This window comes from Oncorhynchus mykiss, chromosome 5 (assembly GCF_057628025.1).
Source record: "Oncorhynchus mykiss isolate SJ-2025 chromosome 5, ASM5762802v1, whole genome shotgun sequence".
Classification (NCBI taxonomy): domain Eukaryota; kingdom Metazoa; phylum Chordata; class Actinopteri; order Salmoniformes; family Salmonidae; genus Oncorhynchus; species Oncorhynchus mykiss.
The window spans coordinates 93,639,085-93,657,729 of record NC_143026.1 but is presented as its reverse complement, the minus strand read 5'-3'; the positions used below and the strand labels follow the sequence as shown (position 1 = coordinate 93,657,729).

At 40.4% G+C, this 18,645-nt stretch overlaps 1 protein-coding gene and 1 long non-coding RNA gene across 3 annotated transcripts in view; one reads left to right on the top strand and one right to left on the bottom strand.

The window, feature by feature from the left end:
- LOC149983633 (uncharacterized) overlaps positions 1-18,645 on the top strand; it is a 452,711-nt gene that overhangs the window by 131,512 nt on the left and 302,554 nt on the right. The gene's annotated exons all lie outside the window — the stretch shown is intronic.
- Positions 1-18,645, bottom strand: part of sned1 (sushi, nidogen and EGF-like domains 1) — a 130,232-nt gene that overhangs the window by 84,862 nt on the left and 26,725 nt on the right. For both annotated transcript variants that reach the window (XR_016496374.1, XM_036978927.2), the window contains exons 2-5: positions 13,103-13,390; positions 12,690-12,830; positions 9,825-9,987; positions 1,019-1,144 (exon numbers count right to left, since the gene is read on the bottom strand). Coding sequence is in view for 1 of the 2 variants with exons in the window: in XM_036978927.2 (XP_036834822.2) it covers positions 1,019-1,144; positions 9,825-9,987; positions 12,690-12,830; positions 13,103-13,390 (718 nt within the window). In the remaining variant the exon portion in view is untranslated. The remainder of the gene's footprint in view (positions 1-1,018; positions 1,145-9,824; positions 9,988-12,689; positions 12,831-13,102; positions 13,391-18,645) is intronic.

Below are 18,645 nucleotides of genomic sequence, written 5' to 3'. Positions count from 1 at the left end.
GACCTGACAGGAGGAGTGTTGCAGAGAGACCTGACAGGAGGAGTGTTGCAGAGAGACCTGGTAGGAGGAGTGTTGCAGAGAGACCTGACAGGAGGAGTGTTGCAGAGAGACCTGACAGGAGGAGTGTTGCAGAGAGACCTGACAGGAGGAGTGTTGCAGAGAGACCTGACAGGAGGAGTGTTGCAGAGAGACCTGACAGGAGGAGTGTTGCAGAGAGACCTGACAGGAGGAGTGTTGCAGAGAGACCTGGCAGGAGGAGTGTTGCAGAGAGACCTGACAGGAGGAGCAGAGAGACCTGGCAGGAGGAGTGTTGCAGAGAGACCTGGCAGGAGGAGCAGAGAGACCTGGCAGGAGGAGCAGAGAGACCTGGCAGGAGGAGCAGAGAGACCTGGCAGTGCACTCGTATGCTATCACAAGCACATGTCCCAAAATGAAAAATGTTATCCAGTTGGAAGGTCAGGCGGAACGCAGCTTTGACAAGGTGACTGTCTCTCCTGGCCGAGAATGGAGTAGGACCCCAAATCCCAAATCAACCCCTAGTACCCATCCCCTTCACCCCGGATAAGAGGAGAGAGGAGGAGGGGCGTGTAGCCCTGTCCAGAAACAACCCCTAGCTCCCATCCACAAGATCGTATACTAACCCCTAGATCCTATCCAAGAGATCGTATACTAACCCCTAGCTCCTATCCACGAGATCGTATACTAACCCCTAGCTCCTATCCACAAGATCGTATACTAACCCCTAGCTCCTATCCACGAGATCGTATACTAACCCCTAGCTCCTATCCACAAGATCGTATACTAACCCCTAGCTCCTAACCAACGAGATCGTATACTAACCCCTAGCTCCTATCCACGAGATCGTATACTAACCCCTAGCTCCTATCCACGAGATCGTATACTAACCCCTAGCTCCTATCCACGAGATTGTATACTAACCCCTAGCTCCTATCCACGAGATCGTATACTAACCCCTAGCTCCTATCCACGAGAAAAAGGTTAAAGTTCACCGACTGACCTATCTGACACCACCTTCCGGTGAACCCAGCCAGACAGGAGCAGGAGAAAGAAGGATTGCCGGTGATGCAGTCATCAATACAGAGACCTCCATTCAGACAGGGTCGAAGGTGTGGACACACAGATGCTGTGGACGAGAGTTAGTTAGTGAGGAGGAGAGACAGAACGGGTAGTTAGTGAGGAGGAGAGACAGAACAGGTAGTTAGTTAGGAGAGACAGAACAGTTAGTTAGTGAGGAGAGACAAAACATTTAGTTAGTTAGGAGAGACAGAGCAGTTAGTTAGTGAGGAGAGACTGAACAGTTATTTAGTGAGGAGAGACAGAACGGGTAGTTAGTGAGGAGGAGAGACAGAACAGTTAGTTCGTGAGGAGAGACATAACAGTTAGTTAGTGAGGAGAGACAGAACAGTTAGTTAGTGAGGAGAGACAGAACAGTTAGTGAGGAGAGACAGAACAGTTAGTTAGTGAGGAGAGACAGAACAGTTAGTTAATGAGGAGAGACAGAACAGTTAGTTAGTGAGGAGAGACAGAGCAGTTAGTTAGTGAGGAGAGACAGAACAGTTAGTTATTGAGGAGAGACATAACAGTTAGTTATTGAAGAGAAACAGAACAGTTAGTTTTTGAGGAGAGACATAACAGTTAGTTAGTGAGGAGACATAACAGTTAGTTAGTGAGGAGAGACATAACAGTTAGTTAGTTAGGAGAGACATAACAGTTAGTTGGTTAGGAGAGACATAACAGTTAGTTAGTGAGGAGATATTAAACAGTTAGTTAGTGAGGAGGATAGACAGAAAAGTTAGTTAGTGAGGAGAGACATAACAGTTAGTTAGCTGGTGAGGAGAGACTGAACAGTTAGTTAGTTAGTGAAGAGAGACAGAACATTTAGTTAGTGAGGAGAGACAGAACAGTTAGTTAGTTAGTGAGTAGATATTGAACAGTTAGTTAGTTAGTGAGGAGAGACTGAACAGTTCGTTAGTTAGGAGAGACAGAACAGTTAGTTAGTGAGGAGAGACAGAACAATTAGTTAGTTAGGAGAGAAACAACAGTTAGTTAGTGAGGAGAGGCAGAACAGTTAGTTAGTGAGGCGAGGCAGAACGGTTAGTTAGTGTGTTGTAGACAGAATAGTTAGTGAGGAGAGACAGAACAGTTAGTTAGTGAGGGGAGATAACAGCTAGTTAGTTGGGAGAGATAACAGTTAGTTAGTTAGGAGAGACAGAACATTTAGTTAGTGAAGAGAGACATAACATTTAGTTAGTGAGGAGAGACTGAACAGTTAGATAGTGAGGAGAGACTGAACAGTTAGTTAGTTAGTTAGTGAGGAGAGACTGAACAGTTAGTTAGTTGGTGAAGAGAGACAGAACAGTTAGTTAGTGAGGAGAGACAGAACATTTAGTTAGTGATGAGAGACATAACAGTTAGTGAGGAGATATTAAACAGTTAGTTGGTGAGGAGAGACAGAACAGTTAGTTAGTGAGGAGACATAACAGTTAGTTAGTGATGAGAGACATAACAGTTAGTGAGGAGATATTAAACAGTTAGTTGGTGAGGAGAGACAGAACAGTTAGTTAGTGAAGAGAGACAGAACAGTTAGTTAGTGAGGAGAGACAGAACAGTTAGTTAGTGAGGAGAGACAGAACAGTTAGTTAGTGAAGAGAGACAGAACATTTAGTTAGTGAGGAGAGACTGAACAGTTAGTTAGATAATGAGGAGAGATATAACAGTTAGTTAGTGAGGAGAGACAGAACAGTTAGTTAGTGAAGAGAGACAGAACAGTTAGATAATGAGGAGAGACTGAACAGTTAGTTTATTAGTGAGGAGAGACAGAACATTTAGTTAGTGAGGAGATATTAAACAGTTAGTTAGACAGTGAGAAGAGACTGAACAGTTAGTTAGTTAGTGAGGAGAGACAGAACAGTTAGTTAGTTAGTGAGGAGAGACAGAACAGTTAGTTAGTTAGTGAGGAGAGACAGAACAGTTAGTTAGTTAGTGAGGAGAGACAGAACAGTTAGTTAGTGAAGAGAGACAGAACATTTAGTAAGTGTGTTGTAGACAGAATAGTTAGTTAGTGAGGAGAGACAGAACAGTTAGTTAGTGAAGAGAGACAGAACAGTTAGTTAGTGAAGAGAGACAGAACAGTTAGTTATTTGAGGAGAGACAGAAGAGTTAGTTAGTGAAGAGAGACAGAACAGTTAGTTAGTGTGTTGTAGACAGAATAGTTAGTTATTGAGGAGAGACAGAACAGTTAGTTAGTGAAGAGAGACAGAACAGTTAGTTAGTGAAGAGAGACAGAACAGTTAGTTAGTGAAGAGAGACAGAACAGTTAGTTAGTGAGGAGAGACAGAACAGTTAGTTAGTGAAGAGAGACATAACAGTTAGTGAGGAGAGACAGAACAGTTAGTTAGTGAAGAGAGACATAACAGTTAGATATTTGAGGAGAGACAGAACAGTTAGTTAGTGAAGAGAGACAGAACAGTTAGTGAGGAGAGACAGAACAGTTAGTTAGTGAAGAGAGACAGAACAGTTAGTTAGTGAAGAGAGACAGAACAGTTAGTGAAGAGAGACAGAACAGTTAGTTAGTGAAGAGAGACATAACAGTTAGTTAGTGAAGAGAGACAGAACAGTTAGTTATTTGAGGAGAGACAGAACAGTTAGTTAGTGAAGAGAGACAGAACAGTTAGTTATTTGAGGGGAGAGACAGAACAGTTAGTTAGTGAAGAGAGAGAGAACAGTTAGTGAGGAGAGACAGAACAGTTAGTGAGGAGAGACAGAACAGTTAGTTAGTGAAGAGAGACATAACAGTTAGTTAGTGAAGAGAGACAGAAGAGTTAGTTAGTGAAGAGAGACAGAACAGTTAGTTAGTGAAGAGAGACAGAACATTTAGTTAATTGATGAGAGACATAACAGTTAGTGAGGAGATATTAAACAGTTAGTTGGTGAGGAGAGACAGAACAGTTAGTTAGTGAGGAGACATAACAGTTAGTTAGTGATGAGAGACATAACAGTTAGTGAGGAGATATTAAACAGTTAGTCGGTGAGGAGAGACAGAACAGTTAGTTAGTGAAGAGAGACAGAACAGTTAGTTAGTGAGGAGAGACAGAACAGTTAGTTAGTGAGGAGAGACAGAACAGTTAGTTAGTGAAGAGAGACAGAACATGTAGTTAGTGAGGAGAGACTGAACAGTTAGTTAGATAATGAGGAGAGATATAACAGTTAGTTAGTGAGGAGAGACAGAACAGTTAGTTAGTGAAGAGAGACAGAACAGTTAGATAATGAGGAGAGACTGAACAGTTAGTTTATTAGTGAGGAGAGACAGAACATTTAGTTAGTGAGGAGATATTAAACAGTTAGTTAGACAGTGAGAAGAGACTGAACAGTTAGTTAGTTAGTGAGGAGAGACAGAACAGTTAGTTAGTTAGTGAGGAGAGACAGAACAGTTAGTTAGTTAGTGAGGAGAGACAGAACAGTTAGTTAGTTAGTGAGGAGAGACAGAACAGTTAGTTAGTGAAGAGAGACTGAACATTTAGTAAGTGTGTTGTAGACAGAATAGTTAGTTAGTGAGGAGAGACAGAACAGTTAGTTAGTGAAGAGAGACAGAACAGTTAGTTAGTGAAGAGAGACAGAACAGTTAGTTATTTGAGGAGAGACAGAAGAGTTAGTTAGTGAAGAGAGACAGAACAGTTAGTGAGGAGAGACAGAACAGTTAGTGAGGAGAGACAGAACAGTTAGTTAGTGAAGAGAGACATAACAGTTAGTTAGTGAAGAGAGACAGAAGAGTTAGTTAGTGAAGAGAGACAGAACAGTTAGTTAGTGAAGAGAGACAGAACATTTAGTTAGTGATGAGAGACATAACAGTTAGTGAGGAGATATTAAACAGTTAGTTGGTGAGGAGAGACAGAACAGTTAGTTAGTGAGGTGACATAACAGTTAGTTAGTGATGAGAGACATAACAGTTAGTGAGGAGATATTAAACAGTTAGTTGGTGAGGAGAGACAGAACAGTTAGTTAGTGAAGAGAGACAGAACAGTTAGTTAGTGAGGAGAGACAGAACAGTTAGTTAGTGAGGAGAGACTGAACAGTTAGTTAGATAATGAGGAGAGATATAACAGTTAGTTAGTGAGGAGAGACAGAACAGTTAGTTAGTGAAGAGAGACAGAACAGTTAGATAATGAGGAGAGACTGAACAGTTAGTTTATTAGTGAGGAGAGACAGAACATTTAGTTAGTGAGGAGATATTAAACAGTTAGTTAGACAGTGAGAAGAGACTGAACAGTTAGTTAGTTAGTGAGGAGAGACAGAACAGTTAGTTAGTTAGTGAGGAGAGACAGTACAGTTAGTTAGTTAGTGAGGAGAGACAGAATAGTTAGTTAGTTAGTGAGGAGAGACAGAACAGTTAGTTAGTGAAGAGAGACGGAACATTTAGTAAGTGTGTTGTAGACAGAATAGTTAGTTAGTGAGGAGAGACAGAACAGTTAGTTAGTGAAGAGAGACAGAACAGTTAGTTAGTGAAGAGAGACAGAACAGTTAGTTAGTGAAGAGAGACAGAACATTTAGTTAGTGAAGAGAGACAGAACAGTTAGTTATTTGAGGAGAGACAGAACAGTTAGTTAGTGAAGAGAGACAGAACAGTTAGTTAGTGTGTTGTAGACAGAATAGTTAGTTAGTGAGGAGAGACAGAACAGTTAGTTAGTGAAGAGAGACAGAACAGTTAGTTAGTGAAGAGAGACAGAACAGTTAGTTAGTGAAGAGAGACAGAACAGTTAGTTAGTGAGGAGAGACAGAACAGTTAGTTAGTGAAGAGAGACATAACAGTTAGTGAGGAGAGACAGAACAGTTAGTTAGTGAAGAGAGACATAACAGTTAGTTATTTGAGGAGAGACAGAACAGTTAGTTAGTGAAGAGAGACAGAACAGTTAGTGAGGAGAGACAGAACAGTTAGTTAGTGAAGAGAGACAGAACAGTTAGTTAGTGAAGAGAGACAGAACAGTTAGTGAGGAGAGACAGAACAGTTAGTTAGTGAAGAGAGACATAACAGTTAGTTAGTGAAGAGAGACAGAACAGTTAGTTATTTGAGGAGAGACAGAACAGTTAGTTAGTGAAGAGAGACAGAACAGTTAGTTATTTGAGGAGAGACAGAACAGTTAGTTAGTGAAGAGAGACAGAACAGTTAGTGAGGGGAGACAGAACAGTTAGTGAGGAGAGACAGAACAGTTAGTTAGTGAAGAGAGACATAACAGTTAGTTAGTGAAGAGAGACAGAAGAGTTAGTTAGTGAAGAGAGACAGAACAGTTAGTTAGTGAAGAGAGACAGAACAGTTAGTTAGTGAGGAGATACAGAACAGTTAGTTAGTGAAGAGAGACAGAACAGTTAGTGAGGAGAGACAGAACAGTTAGTGAGGAGAGACAGAACAGTTAGTTAGTGAAGAGAGACAGAATAGTTAGTTAGTGAAGAGAGACAGAAAAGTCAGTTAGTGAGGAGAGACAGAACAGTTAGTTAGTGAGGAGAGACAGAACAGTTAGTTAGTGAAAAGAGACAGAACAGTTAGTTTGTGAGTAGAGACAGAACAGTTAGTTTGTGAGGAGAGACAGAACAGTTAGTTAGTTGGGAGAGATAACAGTTAGTTAGTTAGGAGAGACAGAACAGTAAGTAATTTAGTGACGAGAGACAGAACAGTAGGTTGGTTAGTTAGTTAGTGAGGAGATATTAAACAGTTTGTTAGTGAGGAGAGACTGAACATTTAGTTAGTTAGTGAGGAGAGACAGGACAGTTAGTTATTTAGGAAAGACAGAACAGTTAGTTATTTAGGAAAGACAGAACAGTTAGTTAGTTAGTGAGGATAGACTGAACATTTAGTTAGTTAGTGAGGAGAGACTGAACATTTAGTTAGTTAGTGAGGAGAGAAAGAACAGTTAGTTAGTGAGGAGAGAAAGAACAGTTCGTTATTTAGGAAAGACAGAACAGTTAGTTAGTGAGGAGAGACAGCACATTTAGTTAGTGAGGAGAGACAGAACAGTTAGTTAGTGAAGAGAGACAGAATAGTTAGTTAGTGAGGACAGACAGAACAATTCGTTAGTTTGGAGAGAAAGAACAGTTAGTTAGTGAGGAGAGACAGAACAGTTAGTTAGTGTGTTGTAGACAGAATAATTAGTTAGTGAGGAGAGACAGAAAAGTCAGTTAGTGTGTTGTAGACAGAATAGTTAGTTAGTGAGGAGAGACAGAAAAGTTAGTTAGTGAGGAGAGACAGAACAGTTAGTTAGTGAGGAGAGACAGAACAGTTAGTTAGTGAAGAGAGACAGAACAGTCAGTTAGTGAAGAGAGACAGAAGAGTTAGTTAGTGAGTAGGGACAGAACAGTTAGTTAGTGAAGAGAAACAGAACAGTTAGTTAGTGAGGAGAGACAGAACAGTTAGTTAGTTGGGAGAGATAACAGTTAGTTAGTTAGGAGAGACAGAACAGTAAGTAATTTAGTGAGGAGAGACAGAACAGGAGGTTAGTTAGTTAGTTAGTGAGGAGATATTAAACAGTTTGTTAGTGAGGAGAGACTGAACATTTAGTTAGTTAGTGAGGAGAGACAGGACAGTTAGTTATTTAGGAAAGACAGAACAGTTAGCTATTTAGGAAAGACAGAACAGTTAGTTAGTTAGTGAGGAGAGACTGAACATTTAATTTGTGAAGAGAGACAGAACAGTTAGTTAGTGAAGAGAGACAGAACAGTTAGTTAGTGAAGAGAGACAGAACATTTAATTTGTGAAGAGAGACTGAACATTTAATTTGTGAAGAGAGACAGAACATTTAGTTAGTGAAGAGAGACAGAACAATTTGTTAGTTTGGAGAGAAAGAACAGTTAGTTAGTGAGGAGAGACAGAACAGTTAGTTAGTGTTTTGTAGACAGAATAATTAGTTAGTGAGGAGAGACAGAAAAGTTAGTTAGTGAGGAGAGACAGAACAGTTAGTTAGTGAGGAGAGACAGAACAGTTAGTTAGTGTGTTGTAGACAGAATAGTTAGTTAGTGAGGAGAGACAGAACATTTAGTTAGTGAGGAGAGACATAACAGTTAGTTAGTTAGTGAGGAGAGACAGAAAAGTTAGTTAGTGAGGAGAGACAGAACAGTTAGTTAGTGAAGAGAGACAGAACAGTTAGTTAGTGAGGAGAGACAGAACAGTTAGTTAGTGTGTTGTAGACAGAATAGTTAGTTAGTGAGGAGAGACAGAACATTTAGTTAGTGAGGAGAGACATAACAGTTAGTTAGTTAGTGAGGAGAGACAGAAAAGTTAGTTAGTGAGGAGAGACAGAACAGTTAGTTAGTGAGGAGAGACAGAACAGTTAGTTAGTGAAGAGAGACAGAACAGTTAGTTAGTGAAGAGAGACAGAACAGTTAGTTAGTGAGGAGAGACAGAAAAGTTAGGTAGTGAGGAGAGACAGAACATTTAGTTAGTGAGGAGAGACAGAACATTTAGTTAGTGAGGAGAGACAGAACAGTTAGTTAGTGAGGAGAGACAGAACAGTTAGTTAGTGTGTTGTAGACAGAATAGTTAGTTAGTGAGGAGATATTAAACAGTTAGTTAGTTAGTGAGGAGATATTAAACAGTTAGTTAGACAGTGAGGAGAGACTGAACAGTTAGTTAGTTAGTGAAGAGAGACAGAACATTTAGTTAATGAAGAGAGACAGAACATTTAGTTTGTGAAGAGAGACCGAACAATTCGTTAGTGAAGAGAGACAGAACATTTAGTTAGTGAGGAGAAACAGAACAGTTAGTTAGTGAAGAGAGACAGAACAGTTAGTTAGTGAAGAGAGACAGAACAGTTAGTTAGTGAGGAGAGACAGAACAGTTAGTTAGTGTGTTGTAGACAGAATAGTTAGTTAGTGAGGAGAGACAGAACAGTTAGTTAGTGAGGAGAGACAGAACAGTTAGTTAGTGAGGAGAGACATAACAGATAGTTAGTTAGTTAGTGAGGAGAGACAGAACAGTTAGTTAGTGAGGAGAGACAGAACAGTTAGTTAGTTAGTTAGTGAGGAGAGACAGAACAGTTAGTTAGTGTGTTGTAGACAGAATAGTTAGTTAGTGAGGAGAGACAGAACATTTAGTTAGTGAGGAGAGACATAACAGTTAGTTAGTTAGTGAGGAGAGACAGAAAAGTTAGTTAGTGAGGAGAGACAGAACATTTAGTTAGTGAGGAGAAACAGAACAGTTAGTTAGTGAAGAGAGACAGAACAGTTAGTTAGTGAAGAGAGACAGAACAGTTAGTTAGTGAGGAGAGACAGAACAGTTAGTTAGTGTGTTGTAGACAGAATAGTTAGTTAGTGAGGAGAGACAGAACAGTTAGTTAGTGAGGAGAGACAGAACAGTTAGTTAGTGAGGAGAGACATAACAGATAGTTAGTTAGTTAGTGAGGAGAGACAGAACAGTTAGTTAGTGAGGAGAGACAGAACAGTTAGTTAGTTAGTTAGTTAGTGAGGAGAGACTGAACAGTTAGTTAGTTAGTTAGTTAGTTAGTTAGTTAGTTAGTTAGTTAGTTACGAGAGACAGAACAGTTAGTTAGTTAGGAGAGACAGAACAGTTGGTTAGTAGGGAGAGGCAGAACAGTTAGTTAGTTAGGAGAGACATTACAGTTAGTTAGTGAGGAGGAGAGATTGATGAAAGAGGTTGATGTTAGTATCATTCAACATTCTTCTCTCAGAACTATTTTCCCTTTATAAAATGCCCTATCAAATCAAAATGAATTGCATTTTTAACAGAGTCCTAACACACTTTACAGAATGGATTCAATGTACAATAGTTATTATTAATAAATGTCCCTCCTCGATCTTACCTGAGTGGTTGCAGCCACCCACCTCCACCTGTGCATTGTCGATCCGGAACACCCATCTCCCGGGGCGACCTACGTTGGTGGTTCCATCCACATCCACCATGTCATCAGTACGAGACCCCGGGATGTTGAAGTAACGTTTCCCGTCGCCAGCGTTAAAACCTGCCTATGAGGAGAGACACAGTTTAGAGTGACTGTGAGATGACCACACTTGATCCGTGTCCCAAATGGTACCCTACACCCATTGCTGTCCACCAGTTTTAACCAGAGCCCATAAGATTATGGGTAAGTTCTCGATGGCTAGCCAATGGCATGTTGTCTGAGAATTTTAATTCCATCTGAAAAGGAAATCTCTCAAATCTCCCAGTCCCACAAGAGGCCCAAATCCTTGTTATGAGTTTAAGATCAAATCAAATGAAATCAAATTAAATCGAAGCGCATGAGCCGAATACAGCTGGTGCAGACTTTACTTTATATATATATATATATATATATATATATATATATATATGTATATATGTATATATGTTTTATATACTTTATTTATATATATATTTTTTTACTTGACTTTGTTTATATAAATATATACAGTGCCTTGCGAAAGTATTCGGCCCCCTTGAACTTTGTGACCTTTTGCCACATTTCAGGCTTCAAACATAAAGATATAAAACTGTATTTTTTGTGAAGAATCAACAACAAGTGGCATACAATCATGAAGTGGAACGACATTTATTGGATATTTCAAACTTTTTTAACAAATCAGAAACTGAAAAATTGGGCGTGCAAAATTATTCAGCCCCTTTACTTTCAGTGCAGCAAACTCTCTCCAGAAGTTCAGTGAGGATCTCTGAATGATCCAATGTTGACCTAAATGACTAATGATGATAAATACAATCCACCTGTGTGTAATCAAGTCTCCGTATAAATGCACCTGCACTGTGATAGTCTCAGAGGTCCGTTAAAAGCGCAGAGAGCATCATGAAGAACAAGGAACACACCAGGCAGGTCCGAGATACTGTTGTGAAGAAGTTTAAAGCCGGATTTGGATACAAAAAGATTTCCCAAGCTTTAAACATCCCAAGGAGCACTGTGCAAGCGATAATATTGAAATGGAAGGAGTATCAGACCACTGCAAATCTACCAAGACATGCCGTCCCTCTAAACCTTCAGCTCATACAAGGAGAAGACTGATCAGAGATGCAGCCAAGAGGCCCATGATCACTCTGGATGATCTGACCAAGGCCATTCTCCCCCGATTGCTCAGTTTGGCCTGTCGGCCAGCTCTAGGAAGACTCTTGATGCTTCCAAACTTATTCCATCTAATAATTTTGTAGGCTACTTTGTTAATGGGACCTGCAGAAATGCAGAAATGTCATTATGGGATATTGTGATGTCAATATGGGGTATTGTGATGTCAATATGGGGTATTGTGATGTCATTCATGGGGTGTTGTGATGTCATTATGGGGTATTGTGATGTCATTTATGGGGTATTGTGATGTCATTATGGGGTATTGTGATGTCATTATGGGAGATTGTGTGTAGATTGATGAGAAAAAGAAACAATTGAATCAATTTGAAAAATAAGGCTATAAAGAAACAACATTTGGAAAAAGGGAAGGGATGTGAATACTTTCTGAATGTCGAGTTTCTTGGCCCAAGCAAGTCTCTTCTTCTTATTGGTGTCCTCTGAACAGTTGATGAACAGTTGATGTTGAGATGTGTCTGTTACTTGAACTCTCTGAAGCATTTATTTGGGCTCCAATTTCTGAGGCTGGTAAACTCTAATGAACTTATCCTCTGCAGCAGAGAGACAGTTTTCATCGTAGAGCTTGATGTTTTTTTGTGACTTCAAGTTCTTGAAATGTTCCGTATCGAGTGACCTTCATGTCTTAAAGTAATGATGGACTACTGTTTCTCTTTGATTATTTGAGCTATTCTTGTCATAATATGTACTAGTTTTTTTACCAAATAGGGCCATCTTCTGTATACCCCCCTACCTTGTCACAACACAACTGACTGGATCAAACTCATTAAAAGGAAAGAAATTCCACAAATGTACTTTTAACAAGGCACACCTGTTAATTGAAATGCATTCCAGGTGACTACCTCATGAAGCTGGTTGAGAGAATGCCAAGAGTGTGCAAAGCTGTCATCAAGACAAAGGGCGTCTACTTTGAAGAATCTAAAATCTAAAATATATTTTGATTTGTTTATCACTTTTTTGGTTACTACATGATTTCATATGTGTTATTTCATAGTTTTGATGTCTTCCCTATTATTCTACATATGAATGAGACATGGTTTGTGATGATATCTAGCTATGTGAACATACCTATAAACATTGTTTATGAGGGCATACTTCTACGTGAACCTTTTTTTCACGTGGTTTGTGAAGACATTTTTGATGGTTTGTGAGGACATCTCCATGATCTTACCTATAAACACAGTTTGTGAGGACATCTCTGTGATCCTACCTATAAACACAGTTTGTGAGGACATCTCTGTGATCCTACCTATAAACACAGTTTGTGAGGACATCTCCGTGATCTTACCTATAAACACAGTTTGTGAGGACATCTCTGTGATCCTACCTATAAACATAGTTTTTGAGGACATCTCTGTGATCCTACCTATAAACACAGTTTGTGAGGACATCTCTGTGATGTTACCTATAAACACAGTTTGTGAGGACATCTCTGTGATCCTACCTATAAACACGGTTTGTGAGGACATCTCTGTGATCCTACCTATAAACACGGTTTGTGAGGACATCTCTGTGATCCTACCTATAAACACGGTTTGTGAGGGACCTCTCTGTGATCCTACCTATAAAAACGGTTTGTGAGGGACCTCTCCGTGATCCTACCTGTGCAGCGATGCCTCCTAGCCCTGCCAGGTCTCCTCCACTGCTGGCGTGCATGCCTGTGGTCCAGGTGATCTCATGATACTGGAAGATGGTGAAGGATACCTCTCCGTTGGTGATCAGCACCAATTGGAACGTATTCACCTGCACAGAGGACAACTGGTTACTGGTTACTGTATGTATGTGGAATATTACAAATATTCATACGTCTCTTAAGAGTGTCCGCAAAATGGTAAAAAATGTAAGGTTTGAATTTTAACAAGAAAGGGGTGCTCTTTCTCTCCCCTATCAGTCAACAATTAGTTTGGGGTGTTTTTCCTTCCCACTACTGCTTGGTTCTTACCGACCCGGGCTGGGTTACTGTAAAGCACTGTTGACACACAATAAATACATTTTGATAGGTTGAGAATCCTAACCGGTGTGATGTCACTCCCTCCAAAGAAGGTGACTTTGTGCCACGTCGAGATGAGGATCCACGTCGCAGTGAATTCCGGGAACCCAGAGAAGTGTCGTCTGACGTCAGCTGTGGCCCTCAGGAGGACAGACGGGTCTTTACTCTCCCGGTAGAAGACCTGCCCCGCCCGCCTGTTGTCCACGTCAGCCCAGAACGCCGCCACAACCCTCCGGTCTCCGGCGATGGGAAAGGCCACTGGTGTGAACTGAGACACCTCTCTGAGGAACGAAACCAGACCGTTGTTGTTCACCTGTTGGGAAGGAGAGGAGAAGGTTAGACACTAATCACGTTTCCATCCACCATTTTTTGTGATTCCAGTAAAGCCACAACAATATAAAAACAAAATCAACATGAGCTGTGATGGAAGCAGGAGGTTTCAGAACAATTTTACAAATGCTGACAAATAATTTGATCGTTCGACATAGTGGGATCTTTTTTTGTGTCTGTAAAATTAATTATACGAGAAATGGAGGTGTAAAACGCCTTCATGCTCAAATATCGAAGTTAATTTGGAGTCACGTGATGATATATTGTGTGGTTTACCCCACTACGAGTCGGGAAAGCATACAGTTTATAAGGCTACAGATTAAATACATTATGATTATGAACTTTACAAGGTGGTGAAAGTGGAAGGTGATGAGCTTGATGCTCCTTTCCAAATAAATATCCAGGGTTTTATTGAAATGTGAAATGATCATCGACGCTTGTCTGCCGTTTTGACAAATAAAAAATAATCTTGCCCTTTTATGCGTAATAATCTCATCATGTAGACGATGTGTGCGCTCTATCAAACAACGTACAATCTGCGTCCTGCGCGCTGTTGGCTAGAGTGCGCTACCAGAGTGAGCTCACTATTACAAACAACGTACAATCTGCGTCCTGCGCGCTGTTGGCTAGAGGGCGCTACCAGAGTGGGCTCACTATTACAACACAAACATTTGTGTGAGAGAAACTTTAGTAGAGTTGGAAATGTAAATGAAAATCCATTTAACTTGGGAATTTATTTTTTATTTTATTTCTCCTTTATTTAACCAGGTAGGAAAGTTGAGAACAAGTTCTCATTTACAATTGCGACCTGGCAAAGATAAAGCAAAGCAGTTCGACACATACAACGACACAGAGTCACACATGGAGTAAAACAAACATACAGTCAATAATACAGTATAAACAAGTCTATATACGATGTGAGCAAATGAGGTGAGAAGGGAGGTAAAGGCAAAAAAAAGGCCATGATGCCTTTACCTCCCTGTCAGCAAGGCTCAACCAGGTGCTCTAAACTAGTATAGCATAGTTAGTATTACTTTACAAGGATGGATGTCACATTGAGATTAAACCCTCTGTAACATGTAGGGGGAGAAAGAGATCTTAGTTAAAGGGATCTGATGACAGCTTTTCTGTTTCATTGAGGCTATGCTCTCGGATGTTGACGTGCTTGGGTAATAGCTATTCAGTCAGTCAACCGGTCAAACAGTCAGTCAGTCAGTCAATCAATCAGTCAGCCATCTAGTCAGTCAGTCAGTCAACCAAGCAGGCAGGCATTAGTTCAAACAGTCAATCAGTCAGTCATCTAGTCAGCCATACAGTCAGTCAGTCAATCAGTCAGCCATCTAGTCAGCCATACAGTCAGTCAGTCAACCAAGCAGGCAGGCATTAGTTCAAACAGTCAATCAGTCAGTCATCTAGTCAGCCATACAGTCAGTCAGTCAACCAAGCAGGCAGGCATTAGGTCAAACAGTCAGTCAGTCAATCAAACAGTCAGTCATCTAGTCAGTCATACAGTCAGTCATCTAGTCAGTCATCTAGTCAGCCATCTTGTCAGCCATACAGTCAGTCAGTCAGTCAGTCAGTCAGTCAGAGCATGAAGCAGTTAAGAGCCCTCCTAAAGGGGTGTAAAGCAGTTCAGTCCTCCTGGTTCTCTCTCTCCTTCAAACTCTCTCCTTCAAACTCTCTCTCTCTCTCTCTCTCCTTCTCTCTCTCTCTCTCTCTCTCCTTCTCTCTCTCTCCTTCTCTCTCTCTCCTTCTTTCTGTCTCCTTCTCTATCTATCTCTCTCTCCTCTCTCTCTCCTTCAAACTCTCTCCTTCTTTCTGTCTCCTTCTCTAGCTATCTCTCTCTCTCTCTCCTTCTCTCTCTCTCCATCAAACTCTCTCCTTCTTTCTGTCTCCATCTCTATCTATCTATCTCTCTCTCTCTCCTTCTCTCTCTCTCCTTCTCTCTCTCCTTTTCTCGCTCTCTCTCCTTCTCTCTCTCCTTCTTTCTGTCTCCTTCTCTATCTCTCTCTCTCTCTCTCTCTCTCTCTCCTTCTCTCTCTCTCTCTCTCTCTCTCTCTCTCTCTTTCCTTCTCTCTCTCCTTCAAACTCTCTCCTTCATTCTGTCTCCTTCTCTATCTATCTCTCTCTCTCTCCTTCTCTCTCCTCTCTCTCTCTCTCTCTCTCTCTCTCCTCTCTCTCTCCTTCTCCTTCTCTCTCTCTCTCATCTCTCTCTCTCTCCTTCTCTCTCTCTCCTCTCTCCTCTCTCTCTCTCCTTCTCTCTCTCTCTCTCTCCTTCTCTCTCTCTCTCCCTCTCTCTCTCCCCTTCTCTCTCTCTCTCTCTCTCCTCTCTCTCTCCTTCTCCTTCTCTCTCTCTCTCCTCTCTCTCTCTATCCTTCTCTCTCTCCTCTCTCCTCTCTCTCTCTCCTTCTCTCTCTCTCTCCTTCTCTCTCTCTCTCCTTCTCTCTCTCTCTCTCTCTCCTTCTCTCTACCCCCCCTCTCCCCCCCGCTCTCTTTTCTGGGTTTTTCTTGGGTAGTTTTCTCTGGAGCCAAGTTATTTCTACAGTAAAATAAACTTTAATCAAGGAAAACTAGGGCCAAAGCAAACCCCATAAATGAAAAAGGTGCCCGGGATCAGTGGGGAAAAACATGAGCCTTTCCTTGTCAAAGAGGACGTTTCACAGACAGTCACACCGCCACAGGGTTTAATGAAACACAGGGAAGTGTCTACAGCCCACACACTTGGCCCCTAATCCCTAAACCCTTACATCCCAAATGGCACCCAATTCCCAGTATAGTGCACTTCTTTTGACCAGTGCACTGTGGGCCAATAGTAGTGCACTATAAAGGGAATAGGGTGCCGTTTGGGACATACCTCTAACTGGCCTTGTATCTCCCCTAGTATCTCCCCTAATCCCCTAGTATCTCCCCTAGTCCCCTAGTATCTCCCCTAGTATCTCCCCAAGTCCCATAGTATCTCCCATAGTATCTCCCCTAGTCCCTAATGAGATGAGGAGGTGTAGCCTTGCTGTTCAACCTCATGACCCTAGGTAAACCTCCATCACACAAACACACACACACACACACGCACGCACAAAATCTTGTTGATTTTTCACAAGTCTTTGGCCATTTGCAAAAAATGTAGTTGCCATCTCAAAACATGAATACATTCATCAAAACGATGTTATACATATATCAAAGTTGATTCATCAAAAGAACACGACTTCCTGCAGAAAGATTAACACAACCATAGTTATCTCTCGAGTCCAAGCAGACAAAACAGAAAGTCTGTCTTTTAAAAATCCTTGTGGATCAACATATATTCCTTGCATGATAAAAACAGGAAGTACAACTATCCAAAGGTGTAGCATTATGGGTAATGATAAAAACAGGAAGTACAACTATCCAAAGGTGTAGCATTATGGGTAATGATAAAAACAGGAAGTACAACTATCCAAAGGTGCAGCATTATGGGTAATGATAAAAACAGGAAGTACAACTATCCAAAGGTGCAGCATTATGGGTAATGATAAAAACAGGAAGTACAACTATCCAAAGATGCAGCATTATGGGTAATCAATCTCCTTTCATGTATATTCCACCAAACAATTTCATACACATCAAATCAAAAAACATTATAATATAAAAACAAACCAGTACTTATGTTAAGATAGTAGGTATTTTGGGCATGAGAAAAAAAAGCGTTTTATAGTACGTGGAATTTAGAACGTCTAGTACGCTTAAAATGCCAGGATGTCATACTCATTCAAATGTTCATCTAGTAGAGAATTCACTGCACACTTTTGAGAAAGAGAATAGCATTTTCGAGATCCACATGTCTCTGACAAAAAAACTGAAAGTCAGCCGGAGGGGACTCGCTGTACCAAAATGAACCAATGTGGGAGGAACCTGCCCAATAGATGATGCATTCTCAGGATCAAATCAAATCAAATGATATTGGTCACATACACATGGTTAGCAGATGTTAATGTGAGTGTAGGATAAGCCTAGTATGCTGGTATTTGTTGCTTATTTTATTCATTTTTTAAAAACTAACCTGTACGTGCTTAATAGTATGTAGTCCGATTAGTACACAGTTTTAATAAGTAGTAGGAAAGACAGATTTGGGACACGGACAATGTTTTCTATTCTGTGAGCAAAACACCTTAACAGTGAACGTTGAATTTTAAAGTTTTACAAAAAGGTGTTCTAAGATGTTCAAGTCAGGTACTAAAAGAAAGAAATCATCGGAAGCGTACAGGTCTTTTAGCAAGGAAATTATCAGAGGTGTAAAGGTATTTTAACAGGGAAATGATCAGAGGTGTTAAGGTCTTTTAGCAAGGAAATGATCAGGGGTGTAAAGGTATTTTAACAGGGAAATGATCAGAGGTGTAAAGGTATTTTAACAGGGAAATGATCAGAGGTGTAAAGGTATTTTAACAGGGAAATGATCAGAGGTGTAAAGGTCTTTTAACAGGGAAATGATCAGAGGTGTAAAGGTCTTTTAACAGGGAAATGATCAGAGGTGTAAAGGTGTTTTAACAGGGAAATGATCAGAGGTGTAAAGGTCTTTTAACAGGGAAATGATCAGAGGTGTAAAGGTATTTTAACAGGGAAATGATCAGAGGTGTAAAGGTCTTTTAGCAAGGAAATGATCAGGGGTGTAAAGGTATTTTAACAGGGAAATGATCAGAGGTGTAAAGGTCTTTTAACAGGGAAATGATCAGAGGTGTAAAGGTATTTTAACAGGGAAATGATCAGAGGTGTAAAGGTCTTTTAACAGGGAAATGATCAGAGGTGTAAAGGTATTTTAACAGGGAAATGATCAGAGGTGTAAAGGTGTTTTAACAGGGAAATGATCAGAGGTGTAAAGGTCTTTTAACAGGGAAATGATCAGAGGTGTAAAGGTCTTTTAACAGGGAAATGATCAGAGGTGTAAAGGTCTTTTAACAGGGAAATGATCAGAGGTGTAAAGGCCTTTTAGCAGGGAAATGATCCGATTTTAAAGGTCTTTTAGCAGGGAAATGATCCGATTTTAAAGGTCTTTTAGCAGGGAAATGATCAGAAATGTTTTGGTCCTCGCTGCTATAGATAATGTACATTTTCAACACAGATCCCAACATTGTTTGTTTGTAAACTACAAAGAAGCGTTAAATCATGTTGTTTGCATTGTAATATCAGAAAATATCCTTAATATATTTACGCTGATAGTGGAATGATACCGTTTCACAATATAAAAAATATGAATTATAGAAAAAT